At 38.2% G+C, this 14,198-nt stretch overlaps 2 protein-coding genes across 2 annotated transcripts in view; one reads left to right on the forward strand and one right to left on the reverse strand.

The window, feature by feature from the left end:
• LOC307165976 (transmembrane protease serine 9-like) overlaps positions 1-10,178 on the reverse strand; it is a 31,907-nt gene extending 21,729 nt beyond the window's left edge. The window contains exons 1-8 of the mRNA XM_079884060.1: positions 10,057-10,178; positions 9,861-9,881; positions 9,594-9,762; positions 9,241-9,509; positions 9,004-9,149; positions 8,391-8,796; positions 8,182-8,292; positions 8,047-8,059 (exon numbers count right to left, since the gene is read on the reverse strand). Coding sequence (XP_079740186.1) covers positions 8,047-8,059; positions 8,182-8,292; positions 8,391-8,796; positions 9,004-9,149; positions 9,241-9,509; positions 9,594-9,762; positions 9,861-9,881; positions 10,057-10,105 — 1,184 coding nt within the window. The 5' untranslated portion in view covers positions 10,106-10,178. The remainder of the gene's footprint in view (positions 1-8,046; positions 8,060-8,181; positions 8,293-8,390; positions 8,797-9,003; positions 9,150-9,240; positions 9,510-9,593; positions 9,763-9,860; positions 9,882-10,056) is intronic.
• A 2,078-nt stretch (positions 10,179-12,256) lies between these two features.
• Positions 12,257-13,908, forward strand: LOC307165977 (trypsin-like; the record flags this gene model as incomplete). Its single annotated transcript, XM_079884061.1, has 6 exons — positions 12,257-12,305; positions 12,473-12,493; positions 12,575-12,743; positions 12,822-13,090; positions 13,182-13,327; positions 13,531-13,908. The coding sequence occupies 6 exons, from the start codon at positions 12,257-12,259 to the stop codon at positions 13,906-13,908; spliced, it is 1,032 nt and encodes a 343-aa protein (XP_079740187.1).
• Positions 13,909-14,198: the final 290 nt, after the last annotated feature.

Genomic DNA, 14,198 nt, shown 5'->3' on the forward strand with positions numbered 1-14,198 from the left:
GAAATTCTGTAAATTATAAAATTAAATGTACAGATTTTCACTTGGGCCAATTGAAATTTACAGAATTTCACTTGGGCCAATTGAAAAATTTAGATGTTATCGGTCACTTGAAATTTTTGATTTGGGAGGGTTAGAAATTTTTTACAGTGTAAAGCAATATTTTCTTTCCAACTGATGCCATTTTTTTTTTTTTTTTATTGTGTTGTGGGACATTCTACCAGAAACGTACATTTTCTATCCCCCCCCCCCCCCCCCAAAAAAAAAAGAAGTATTAACCTTCAACTTTAACACTGACTTTAACAAAGGAGATAGTGAATAATTGTAAATTATTGAAATCCCACCTCGGCACATAATAATTTTTGAATAATAAGCATTTTAATATGCAGTTACTCTTTAAAATGTCAGGCTCCGTCACAGACATGGCTGATAATGTAAGTGTGTTAAAGAATATGCTCTCTTCTGCACAAACATCATCATTTTAATGAGGATCTGTCCCTTATTGAAGGAAACATATAATTCATAAAAAAAAAACACAACTATCAGGCTGATTTTGCTTGTTTTGTGGGCTCTTAGATAAAGAATGACCATCAGGTTCACATAATGTTGTTGAATAAGGGGCTTTTGGGGTAAAGTTTGTTACCAACGCATTATTGTAAATATATAATCCAGTCTTTACTATCACTATATACCCATTTCAATAATTGTTATAATCAAAATAGCCATTTTTGGACTAAAATATACTTTGAAATATACTCAGAAATCACAATGTATGATTTTTTAACTATTTATTTTTATGATACAGCTGCAAATAAGTATTTGAACACCTAAGAAAATCAATGTTAATATTTGGTACAGTAGCCTTTGTTTGCAATTGCAGAGGTCAAACGTTTCCTGTAGTTTTTCACCAGGTTTGCACACACTGCAGGAGGGATTTTGGCCCAATCCTCCACACAGATCTTCTCTAGATCAGTCAGGTTTCTGGGCTGTCGCTGAGAAACACGGAGTTTGAGCTCCCTCCAAAGATTCTCTATTGGGTTTAGGTCTGGAGACTGGCTAGGCCACGCCAGAACCTTGATATGCTTCTTACAGAGCCACTCCTTGGTTATCCTGTCTGTGTGCTTCGGGTCATTGTCATGTTGGAAGACCCAGCCTCGACCCATCTTCAATGCTCTAACTGAGGGAAGGAGGTTGTTCCCCAAAATCTCGCAATACATGGCCCCGGTCATCCTCTCCTTAATACAGTGCAGTCGCCCTGTCCCATGTGCAGAAAAACACCCCCAAAGCATGATGCTACCACCCCCATGCTTCACAGTAGGGATGGTGTTCTTGGGATGGTACTCATCATTCTTCTTCCTCCAAACACATTTAGTGGAATTATGACCAAAAAGTTATATTTTGGTCTCATCTGACCACATGACTTTCTCCCATGACTCCTCTGGATCATCCAAATGGTCAGTGGCAAACTTAAGACGGGCCTTGACATGTGCTGGTTTAAGCAGGGGAACCTTCCGTGCCATGCATGATTTCAAACCATGACGTCTTAGTGTATTACCAACAGTAACCTTGATAGACAGGTGTTCAAATACTTATTTGCAGCTGTATCATACAAATAAATAGATAAAAAATCATACATTGTGATTTCTGGATTTTTTTTTTTTTTAGATTATGTCTCTCACAGTGGACATGCACCTACGATGACAATTTCAGACCCCTCCATGATTTCCAAGTGGGAGAACTTGCAAAATAGCAGGGTGTTCAAATACTTATTTTCCTCACTGTAAATAGTGGATAAGTCTTTATTAATAAAATTAATAGCAGTAGTCAACATATTCATCTGCAATGAAACAAGAGGATTACCTGTGGTATTCACTACAAACAAGCAATGTATCAGGCCCCGTCACAGAATGTCAGGCCCTGTCACAGTGAAATGTGACAGGGCCTGACGTGACAGGGCCTGACAGTCAGACATTTTAACAGCTATGACTTTTATGCTAGCATAAAAACTGACAACATTTTAGAGAGTATTTACACAAAAGATTTAATTTGTTCCAAATCTAAACCTATTGACATACATTTTCCGGGACATTATTGCGTGACAGGAACTGACGTAGTAGCTCCACCTCGGTAAAAACATACAGAAAGGCTTAAAATTACAAAATTCAAGGACAGAACTTACCTCTGGTTGGTGTCAGTGTGTGATGAGAGGCAAATGAGGTCAATTCCTGTGATTTGGGACCTTAAATACATATCACACACTTTTCTTGGAATCGTTTATGCAAGTGTGACAGGGCATGACAGAAACCCGGGGACACTTCTAAAAAATCAATTTATTTATTATTAATTCATTTTACTGAAGATTTTAATCGAATAATACAAATTATAACATCTTAAATGTGCTATGGTATTGTTTTTTCTATGAATTTCAAATGTATAATTATTATTTATATGATGTATAGAATTGAGATTTGACCTGGGACAGTACATTTTAGGGGTTCTTAATTTTAAAAACTGTTTTTTAAACAAAAATAAAAAACAATTTAATCAAATACATAACATATTCTGTTGTAAAACCCTCTAAATTAATTCACTGTATGACAGTTTTGGGAAATATGTGGATTACACCAGTTTTAGGACAGCAAATGTACGTTTCTGGTAGAATGTCCCACGTCACGCATACTAGTATTTTTACCGGGAACGAAAGATATGAACGAGGCGAACTACTGCTTTCGCTTTTGTTTGTTTTTGGGAGAGTGGGCATGAGCATAATATATATATATATATCGGAGGCTAATATTTGTCTAAAGTTATAATAGCAAGGTCTATAAGTTCATCTGATAGAATGACGGTTTACCTTTGCTTGTTTTTTTCTAGCTCGATCATGATATGTGCAACATGTTTATTGCCTATTATCAGACGCGTTGACTTAGTGACATAAAATAAAAGTGTAAGTTACACAAATAAAACCGACAGAGGAACGGCCAAACAACTAGGCTAAGTTACAGAAATCAAACGTGTTTGCTAATGACAATGCTAACATCAAAGTTATAGTATCTAGTGTACTAGTAAGCTCGTAACAGACAGCGATCATAATAAAAACCTTTACAGACAATAGCAAACATCCCGAGGTCACAATTACTTGAAATTTAAATATTAAACACAGTTTATTCCAAAGATACTTGCAACAGCAGCCATGTCAGCATCCGTTTTGCAGGCTTCTGTTTCTCTCAGTTCTCGCCATTCTGAAAAAGCCGGTCCGATTTACTCGAGTCTGACTTCTTGCTCGGTCAGTCTCCCGTTTCCTCTTTCGTTGGTCCTCCGACTTTCTGCTTCTTTTTTTTACAGGCTCAGCCATAACTCAATCTATCGTTGCCCTTTGCTTAGCTAGCCGGTGCTTGAATGGGGGCGTGTACGTGTGCAGTGCCATCCAGTGGCGGCGCCAGGGGGGAGCTAGGTGGTGCTGTAGCTCCCCCTATAATAGCCATAGCACCTGCCCAGCACCCCCCAAGAAATGTCTGTAATTTTTTTATATTTATATTTTAATGTCATGTTTGAATAGTCTTTTTCATGTTGTTAAAATAGGAATTAAATAATCATTTAAAAATCGCGAGCGGACGCGCGCGGGCGGGCACGGGCGCGGTCGCCATGAGCGCTGAGCGAGCAGGAACGAGTAACGTTAGTGAGTTGTCGTCGAAAAAGATGGATAAAGCAAAAAAGCTGTCGGGGACTAAAAATAGAAAAAGAAAGAGGAAAAGGAGATGGCATGTCAAATGATGTGACAGCAGCTACTGTAAATAAGTGGATTATTTACAGCAACAGGTAGGATTTAAAGTGTGACGTCCAGGCATGTAGGCTACTTGCCATCGGTACTACCGGGAGATTCCCGGTGGGCCGACGTGCTTTTTGGGCCGATACATCTCATACTTTTTTTTTTGTCTTAACGGCCCATAAAACTAGTACATCGGCGGCCCATTCGTTTTGTTTTGCTTAATTGGCGGCGCATGGGTTAGTGCCGGTGTAATGCATTGGTTAAAAAAAAGTCAGCGTTAGTTTTTTTTTCTTTCTGACACCCCATGAAACACGTAGCTCAGCGGCCCATTGGTTCTTTTCTTGATTGACACTGGGCTGGCCCAATCACATCTTTAATGTGAAGTATAGAAATATACTCTTTCAAATATATAAATTAGTACAAAATTAATTATGGAAGTTTCCTTTATTTTTCAGTGCATTTACAATATATCCCGTTAGTGGTCCGACGGGTCGCCCGCGGGACATTGGGTGTTTGAAAGGTTAACTTTATGAAAGACAAAAAAAATAAAAAATTTACAAGTCGCATATCTATGGAAAGCTGAGATTCTTGTGATTCTAACGATATAAGCCATTTTAGTATGCAATAAACACAGCGGGTACAATCTGTGTCTTTGTCAGACCACCAACAGCCAAATAAACAAACAGGAAGTGGAAGACACTTGCCTAAAAAGCCTTCTGTTCGTCCACTGATCCATTACATTGCAACAACAATGGTTTAGTTACACTGTAAAGGCTCCATACAATCAATTCAGCGAAGTATTTAGTCCATAACACATTTATATATCAATAAACATCCACTTACTGTGAATAGTAGCATTCCAAGTTAGCCGACAGAGCTCTCACAACTATCGAACATACTATGGTAAATCTTCAAATGACATGTAAATAATACAGCTATTTTGACTTCAAAATGGCCGCTGACCCCTGAACTTTTGAGTGACAGCGGATTTCAGCGAATCACGGAGTTTTAGGGGGGGTTTTCCTCCAGCTTGAGCCACTCACCGCGCATTAGGGACACGGTCCATCCTTCGCTTTGACGGACATTTGGCTACTCCAATTGGAGAAATGTTAGCAAATGACTGACGTTTCTGATAGCCAATGATCTCCTGAAGACATTGATATGCAGTTTTTGTGGGAGGAATCCAAACACGGCCAGCAATGACGGTGCGCAAATGTTTGTTTTGGATCAGCGCGCCCGTGCGCAAAACTGCGTAACGCTGTAGCAAATGACATATGACTTTGGAGAAAGGCTTTTATGATGGGAAATCGTCTCTTTCGACAAGTAAGTGTTTTATTATACTATATAACATATTTGACGTGTTTTTCTGAGTATCTTGTGTTTGTGTTTCACTGTTTTGAGATGACCAATGCTAACTGCTGATGGCTAAAGCTCGTCCTCAAGCGTATGTGTGCATTGAGCGCTCATTACTGTTGTGTTGTACATTTATCAGTTTGTTTATGTCCCTGTGTGTCTTTATCCACGGGTTTGTGTTTGTCCGTGTTTGTTTGTGTTTGTCCGTGTTTGTTTGTGTGTGTTTGGTGCTTTTAGCGCTCTTGTTATTGTTATGAGGTGTGCGTGTATCGTTGTTTATGTCCATGTGTGTCTATCCACGGGTTTGTGTTTGTCCGTGTTTGTCCGTGTTTGTTTGTGTGTGTTTGGTGCTTTTAGCGCTCTTGTTATTGTTATGAGGTGTGCGTGTATCGTTGTTTATGTCCCTGTGTGTCTTTATCCACGGGTTTGTTTGTGTGTGTGTGTGTGTGTGTGTGCGCGCGTGCGTGCCTGTGTGTGTGTGTATAAAATAGTACACAATACATAAAAGATGTAAATTATTTGTTTTTTTGCTTTTTTATATCACAGAAAATCATCTGACATTGAACTGGATGAAGAATGGGAGTCAGCAGAAAGCCATATATGGACATCAAGAGAGGAACCATATCCTTCACCTTCCTAGAGAGGTTCAATAACCAAAGAAAAACCTAATCATAAATTTGTAAATAGTTTGATATATATGTAGTGTATAAAATACTAATATTAAACAATATTTTAATACCATAACACTTGTTTTGTATTGTTATTTGCACAAATTTCAGTTTCAAGAATTGCAAAAAAACAATATAATGTGTTTATGCTTCAGTTACTATGTGTCAACAATTATTTTCAGTGAATCTGAATAAGGAATAGAATAGCTCTAAGTGTAACCTTTCATTAGAGCCCAAAATTATGCCTGTACAGTAAAGCATTCAAGAATAGCAGCATGTTATGTGTCTGTGGTTACAAAGTGTCATTTGGAGTCTCCAAGTGGCCTTTTTTTGGGGAGCGCCTAGACATAAACTTAGATAAACCTGTGTAAAACACTCATTAGCTTAAGGTATTGTTATCAACATTTAAATTGGGCTTGGTAAGGCTTCATGCTATGATCCCACTGTGTTTTCCAGCTAATACCTCCCAGCTATAGTTATCTGCAGGCATCTTTTTACAAAAAAAAAGTTAGGCGGAAATTTTTTCCCTCTTTTTTAGTGTGTTCAAAGTTCTATTACTCAATACCAGTGAGACTTACAGTGATTCTGACTGTTTGGGGACAAACCTCAAAGTGTCCCCTTTCAAAAGAGACCAAGACCATGCATATACTCCAAATGGTTCAAGAACAGCCTGCAATTTAATTTGGGTAGGCCTTTTTTAGGCGTTTTTGGCAGAATTTGCAGGAACGCTAACAGGATATGGCTATTACTATCATGGGATTAATATTATAACTATTATTATGTAGTAGTGTAATGTAGACACTGTAACTAAAAGAGGTTTGAATTTTTCTTTGTTTAATTTGCACACTGAATATGGGTTGGAGCTTTTAATTTTTAACTCTCAAAGTGCACCAGATTGATGATTGCCAAAATTGTTGCTGCATACCCCTCTGGGTAGTTGCATCCCTGTTTATATCCCTTGCGTTTAATACTTTTATACAGTATATATATATACTACTTATAGTCGCAGAACGAGTACAGTTAATGCGGGCATGTACGCATGTGTATACTTTCATTATGGTGTTGTTCATGATGGCGTTTCATTATGGTGGTCCAATGCGACCTCCAAAATGAAACGCCCCAAAATTCAAAGCACCTTCTTTTAAGTGTTGAGCATCCCCATAGCACCTGCAACAGAAAATCTCTGGAGCCGCCACTGGTGCCATCAACCAATTCGTTACATCGCGAGACCTGATATCACGTGATACTTCTTGACCGGCCCGCCGGCCCAAAGTTGCAAGTGAGTTTTTTCCGCTCTCGGGCACCAGGGGGGTGCGAAACCACCACCATTCAACCCGAAATAAGTAATATATCCATTCCACTGACTCCGAAGCTGTTCAGTTAAGGTTAAAAAGTTACCTAGAGCACCTTTAATGTCCCATGAGTCCACAATGACCTTTGGATGTATTTAGCATTGTTAACACACTAGGATATTTTTCTACTTAAAACTAATATTATCCTTATTGTTTTCAAAAAATGTTCATAGTTTGAAATACAACAACTACAGTACTATAAGAAAATCTTATTTTTTCTTCTTTTTTTTTGGTGGTGGTGGTGGTAAGTCACTGTTTTGTTAGAAAATAAAGCTTTACAAAAGTTAATGTAAAATTACATTTATACTCATTAATGGTTTGAACATGCCAGTGTTTCATCATAGCAGTACCTCAACACCTAAACAGCCTCCATTGACCAAAGGTTTTATGATTAATGTGTTTAATCAGTTTATTCTTTTCTATGTGACTGTCCTAGTGATACTTTTCAATTGTAAAACAACGTCCCCTGTTGGTGTAATTTATTACAGCAAAAGACTTTACAAGCCATGTGATGCAAAGTATTTATTTAGTCACTTACACAGATACAGATTACAGACTCAAATGATATGATCACTTAATGCTGATATATTTATAATATACATTTATTATTTTGTATGCTTTGTATGCTACATGAATTTGAAATTTAGTTTTTTGACACATTTGATTTAAAATAAATCTTAAGTCTGAATAGAGAAATCTGAGTCCTTTTGTCTGATTTAAAGAGATATTTGTATATTTATTCTATAAGCTGTACTGTACATGGACAGCTTATAGAATGTATGAAGAAACAGAAAACATATATATATATGGAGAGAGAGAGAGAGAGAGAGAGAGAGAGAGAGAGAGAGAGAGAGAGAGAGAGAGAGAGAGTTGTGCCATGTAGAAGCTTGTGCCAACCAAGAGTTACCACCGATGACCCCCTGCAGAGACACAAAAACATACAGAGATTGTGTGATATTGCTGGAGTAACTTACTGATTCAGTTATTTGAATTTTATTTCAGAACAAGCACCATAAACAGTTGCATGTGTATATGGACTTACTGCATCGCTTTTCATAATCCCTACAGCAGTTTATGCGGCAGCGATAATTGCAGTTGCAACGGTTGCGGATGTCAAATCTCTCACCACATCTCTTTCTACAAGAAATTGAGGCTACAACAAAAAGACATTTAAACAAGCATTAGAAGTGAGTGGTGTTAAGGAGGCATAAATGTGTACAGGAGTGTAGAGTGTGTGTGAGAGAGAGTTACTCTGATTGGGTGGAGGTCTCAGGGTAGTAGTTGTTGTTGCTGAAGTAGTAGAAGGTCGTGAGATGGTAGGTAACATGGGTGAGTTGGTTGAAGTAGGTGATGTGGTAGAAGCGGTTGAGGTGGTAGAAGTAGGAGATGTGGTAGAAGCAGTTGAGGTGGTAGAAGTAGGAGATGTAGTAGAAACAGGTAAGGTCGTAGAAACAGGTTGGCATGTGACTGAGGGGTTGAAGACGACAAATCCTGGGAGATTCTGGACAATGGTGGTGGAGATCCAACTCTCATACTGTGAAACACGCGTGTAAACACCAGGTGCGTTGGGATCGGCACAGCCATAACCCCAGCTGGTGATACCAGACTGAACCCACACCAAACATTGCTTGCTCACCATTGGACCTCCAGAGTCACCCTACAGAAAGACAGAGGGTTTTTCTTTATGGGACTAACTTCTCATCAAACATGGCCAGAAAGAATCACATAGGCTGCATATATATATATAAAAAAAGCACATATGGACATCTGTGTGTCAAGATATATTAGAAAAACATAATGGACTTTCAGACATGAAGCATGTTTTGATGTGCACACTTAATAATGATCTGGTTGACTGTTGTACCTGGCAGGTGTCTTTGCCTCCCTCCAATAAACCAGCACAGATCATGTTGTTGGTAACAGATCCAGAACCCAGCAGAGTATTACATTGATCATTAGCCACCACTGGAACCATAGTTTCCTGCAGAGTCCCAGGAGCAGGTAGGCTCACTGAACAGGGTACACACAAACACACAATCATACATTAGTGTTGTAAGGAGTAGATGTATGTGTGAACGAATGAGTTTGTATGTGTTTGTACCTCCAGATTCAATGTTTCCCCATCCTGTGATCCAGCTGCTGGTGCCGGCACTGAAGACGCTGTTCTGGGCTGCCAGACACACGGGTCTAATATTGTCATTAAAGGTAACGGTGGAGGACAGGCGCAGCAGAGCGATGTCATTGTCGCTGGTTTGACTGTCGTAGGACGGGTGGACGATGATTGTGACGACATTTCTACTGATTTCATAGGTATTGACTCCCTGTTGTGTCCTCTTTCCCAAGTACACACGGAGACTGGATGCACTGACACTGAAAACATGTGAAAATGAATCAATAGTGTAAAAACGATCTCTCAGAGCCTGTTTGGATGAATAGTTGTGATGTGAATTTTACCCAGGTAAACAGTGAGCTGCTGTCAGCACCCATTCACTGTTGATGAGGGATCCTCCGCAAAAATGACCTCCATTGGTAGAGCTGTGCAGACTGACCTGCCACGGCCACGACCCCTCAAAGGCATCCACACCACCCACAATACGGGTGTTTAGAGGGGCTTGTCCACAAACTATGAGAGAGAAAGAGAGAGAGATTATTCACATGCATATTTCTGTGCTATGACTATATCTATATATATAACATCTGAAGAATGAGACAAGCTCTTACCATTCAGCTGAGAAAGTGAACCTGTGGTGGAAGAGACGGTCGTACACATTTGAGAGAAAAAATGTACGTTACTTTAGCTGCATATGACCATCCAACTAAATAATTCAATTAAATTACCTCACAAGAAAGAGGAGCATTGCAGAAACATTTAGTGCTGATAAAGTTTCTACCTTAAACATTAAGTGTAAGTCCTTACCTTGAACAGACAAGAGCAGGGCCAAACTGACACACGTTAACCTCCACATCTTCTCAAACCGTCTCTTGATTGCCGTTGCAGAATGGATGGAGTTGGTGGATTTGGTTCTCTTTGCCTCTCACAAACCCTTTTTATATTCACTTCTTGAGTCTCTGCTCGTCACTCATCTAATCACTCTAATGTCGCACTAATCCGTTTTTATTATTATTATTTGGTCCTTGCCCTGTTTTCACAATGCAGACCTGTTAAACATGTATTCTAGAACTAAATTCACTAAACAAAGATCTTAAATGCAAGTTTTGTTTTCAGAGATTATGAGTTTTGTTAATCTCTGTCTGAATGGAGCAAGGTGTTCATATTAAATCTTAAAGGGATAGTTCACCCAAAAATGCATAATTTGCTCGTCCAAAAGCTAATTTTTTCCCAAACCTGCTTGACTTTCAACAGTGGCTCTGAGTCACCATTCTGTATATTTAATCATTCACTGCATGGAAAAAAAGACAGAATAATAGGCTATTAATTTTTTTTATTCCTTTAAGAACAGTGGAAACTGATTTTCTTAAAGATTTCAAGTAAAATATAAATAATAAATGACAAAATTTATATTAGAGCAGATGCAAATAGATAGGTTGTTCCTGATGTCACACATAAGACAGAAACACTTCGGTTACTATATAAATCAATGATTTAAAAAAAGGTTCTATTCAGCCATGCTTTGTTACCATAGACAGTATTGTTACACATCACAATGAGAAAAATAGGCCTCCGTACGCCTACTATGGATCTGCAACAGTAATAGAAACTATATAGAAATTCACATGCATAGTTTTAAATGTTAGAGTAAGTGATCAAATAGCCTATTTAGTTTCTCTTTCATTGATTTTATGTAATGTTTGAATAATAAAATGATCCAAAATATATACATTTACATAAGCAGTTTGATTTCTTTTCAAATATTAAAATACAGAGCATGGGACAGAATGTGAGTTGATTATTTAGAGAATACATTCGTCTTCACACAGCAATTAAAGCTCAGTTTATCTGGATTTGTGACAGATACAAAAAAAAAAAAAGGTGTTGGTGAAAGACAAGTAGACAATTGACGGTATTTAAGACACTAATTATGACATAAGTAACAGCATGTGGCGGTTGTAAATTTTACATAGTCATTGTAAAAGTGTATCAGAGGGCAGGTGACTCAGTGAGTGCTGCAACTAGTGCTTCAAGCAATCCATTTTATAATGTTTAATCTTCATGAAGAAACCCAGAAAGAACATGTGAAAAAATATTCATAATGATTTAATTTTTCAAAATAAATCAAGGGGCTTCATTAACGACAACGATTTTGGCAATAAATAATCTCAGAGAAGAAGCAAGAAAAACAAGCTGATCAACACCATGACATAATTTGAATATAATATATTTATATTTTCCTTATTATATTTCCAATTTTTTATATATATATATATTTAGGGTCCAATTCTCACTATTAACTTACACTAAGACTTTTGCCTCAATAAACTCCTAATTACAGCTTATTAATCGTTAGTAACATAGTTAGTAGTATTGGGTAGGATTATGGGATGTAGAATTTGGTAATGTAGAATAAGGCATTAATGTGTGCTTTATAAGAACTACAAAACAGCCAATATCCTAGTAATATGCATGCTAATAAGCAACTAGTTAATAGTGAGAATTGGACCCTAAATTAAAGTATTACCATATATATTTGTAGATTTCAGTAATATTCTGTGTAAAATATAATGCAAGATATGTTTGTTTATATGGATATATATTTTATTTTATTTATTATATTGATCTTTTTATATTGATTATAATTGTCTGAATATATTAGATTGACTAATTATTCTAAGTTGGAACAAAAGGCAACAAAAGATTAAATAACATGAACACCCTGCCCAAATAAGACATAAATTAACTAAACTCTTAATCTCTGAAATAAAATGTATTTATCATTTAAGATGTTTAGATCTAGAATACATGTTTAACAGGTCTGCATTATGAAAACAGGGCGAGGAGCAGAAAATAATAATAAAAACAGATTAGTGCGACATTAGAGTGATTAAACAAGTGACAAGCAGAGACTCAAGAAGTGAATATAAAAAGGGTTTGTGAGAGGCAAAGAGAACCAAATCCACCATCTCCATACATTCTGCAAGACAAGAGACGGTTTGAGAAGATGTGGAGGTTAACGTGTGTCAGTTTGGCCCTGCTCTTGTCTGTTCAAGGTAAGGACTAACACTAGACATTTTATCAGCACTACACATTTCTGACATAGTCCTGTTTCTTGTGAGATCATTTTAATTCAGTTAATTTAGTTGGAGGATGTCACATGCAGATGGATGTCCATAAAATCATTCCTTATTAATGTGTGCTACCATCTCTTCCACCACAGGTTCACTTTCTCAGTTGAATGGTAAGAGATCGTCTCATTCTTTAGATGTTCATATGAAACACGGAAATGTGCATGTGAGCAATTTCTCTTTTTCTCACATAGTTTGTGGACAAGCCCCTCTAAACACCCGTATTGTGGGGGGTGTGAATGCTCCTGAGGGGTCGTGGCCGTGGCAGGTCAGTCTGCACAGCTCTACCTATGGAGGTCATTTTTGTGGAGGATCCCTCATCAACAATGAATGGGTGCTGACGGCAGCTCACTGTTTACCTGGGTAAGATTCACCTAAACATACATTAATTGGTAAAATATATTGTTTTCTTTTCTCAATGTATTCTCTGACTGTTTTCAGTGTCAGTGCATCCAGTCTCCTTGTGTACTTGGGAAGGAGGACACAACAGGGAGTCAATACCAATGAAATCAGTAGAAATGTCGTCACAATTATCGTTCACCCCTCATACAACAGCAACACACATGACAATGACATCGCTCTGCTGCGCTTGTCCTCCACCGTTACCTTTAATGACTATATTAGACCCGTGTGTCTGGCGGCACTGAACAGCAGCTTCCCTTCTGGCACCAGCAGCTGGATCACAGGATGGGGAGATGTTCAGTCTGGAGGTACAAACACATACAAACTCATTCGTTCACACATAAATCTTCTCATAACAACACTAATGTATGATTGTGTGTTTGTGTGTACCCTGTTCAGTGAGCCTACCTGCTCCTGGGACTCTGCAGGAAACTATGGTTCCAGTGGTGGCTAATGATCAATGTAATACTCTGCTGGGTTCTGGATCTGTTACCAACAACATGATCTGTGCTGGTTTATTGGAGGGAGGCAAAGACACCTGCCAGGTACAACAGTCAACCAGATCATTATTAAGTGTGCACATCAAAACATGCTGCATGTCTGAAAGTCCATTATGTTTTTCTAATATATCTTGACACACAGACGTCTATATGTGGTTTTTTTATATATATGCAGCCTATGTGATTCTTTCTGGCCATGTTTGATGAGAAGTTAGTCCCATAAAGAAAAACCCTCTGTCTTTTTGTAGGGTGACTCTGGAGGTCCAATGGTGAGCAAGCAATGTTTGGTGTGGGTTCAGTCTGGTATCACCAGCTGGGGTTATGGCTGTGCCGATCCCAACGCACCTGGTGTTTACACGCGTGTTTCACAGTATGAGAGTTGGATCTCCACCACCATTGTCCAGAATCTCCCAGGATTTGTCGTCTTCAACCCCTCAGGCACATGCCAACCTGTTTCTACGACCTTACCTGTTTCTACTACATCTCCTACTTCTACCACCTCAACTGCTTCTACCACATCACCTATTTCTACTACCTTAAGAACTTCTACTACTTCAACAACAACTACTACATTAAGACCTCCACCCAATCAGAGTAACTCTCTCTCACACACTCTACACTCCTAGACAAGAGATAGTCCACCCAAAAATGAGAAAATATTTGGGTGAACTATACCTTTTAAGGGGTCATGTTTTTATTTTATTTTATTTTAATATGTTCCTTAAAGCTGCAGTCTGTAACTTTTTTGGGTTAAAAATTATCCAAAATAAATTTTTGAGCAAGTACATAACCAGCCAGTTTTCAAAACTATATGCATGCCTTAGCTCGATTCAAAACGGTAAGCTTGTAATAATGTTTTTAATTCCAGTGGTACTGGTGGATTTCCACGGGAAATTCGAGCATGTTTTTGCGTCAT

Source organism: Squalius cephalus (assembly GCF_949319135.1).
Source record: "Squalius cephalus genome assembly, chromosome: 10".
Lineage (NCBI taxonomy): Eukaryota > Metazoa > Chordata > Actinopteri > Cypriniformes > Leuciscidae > Squalius > Squalius cephalus.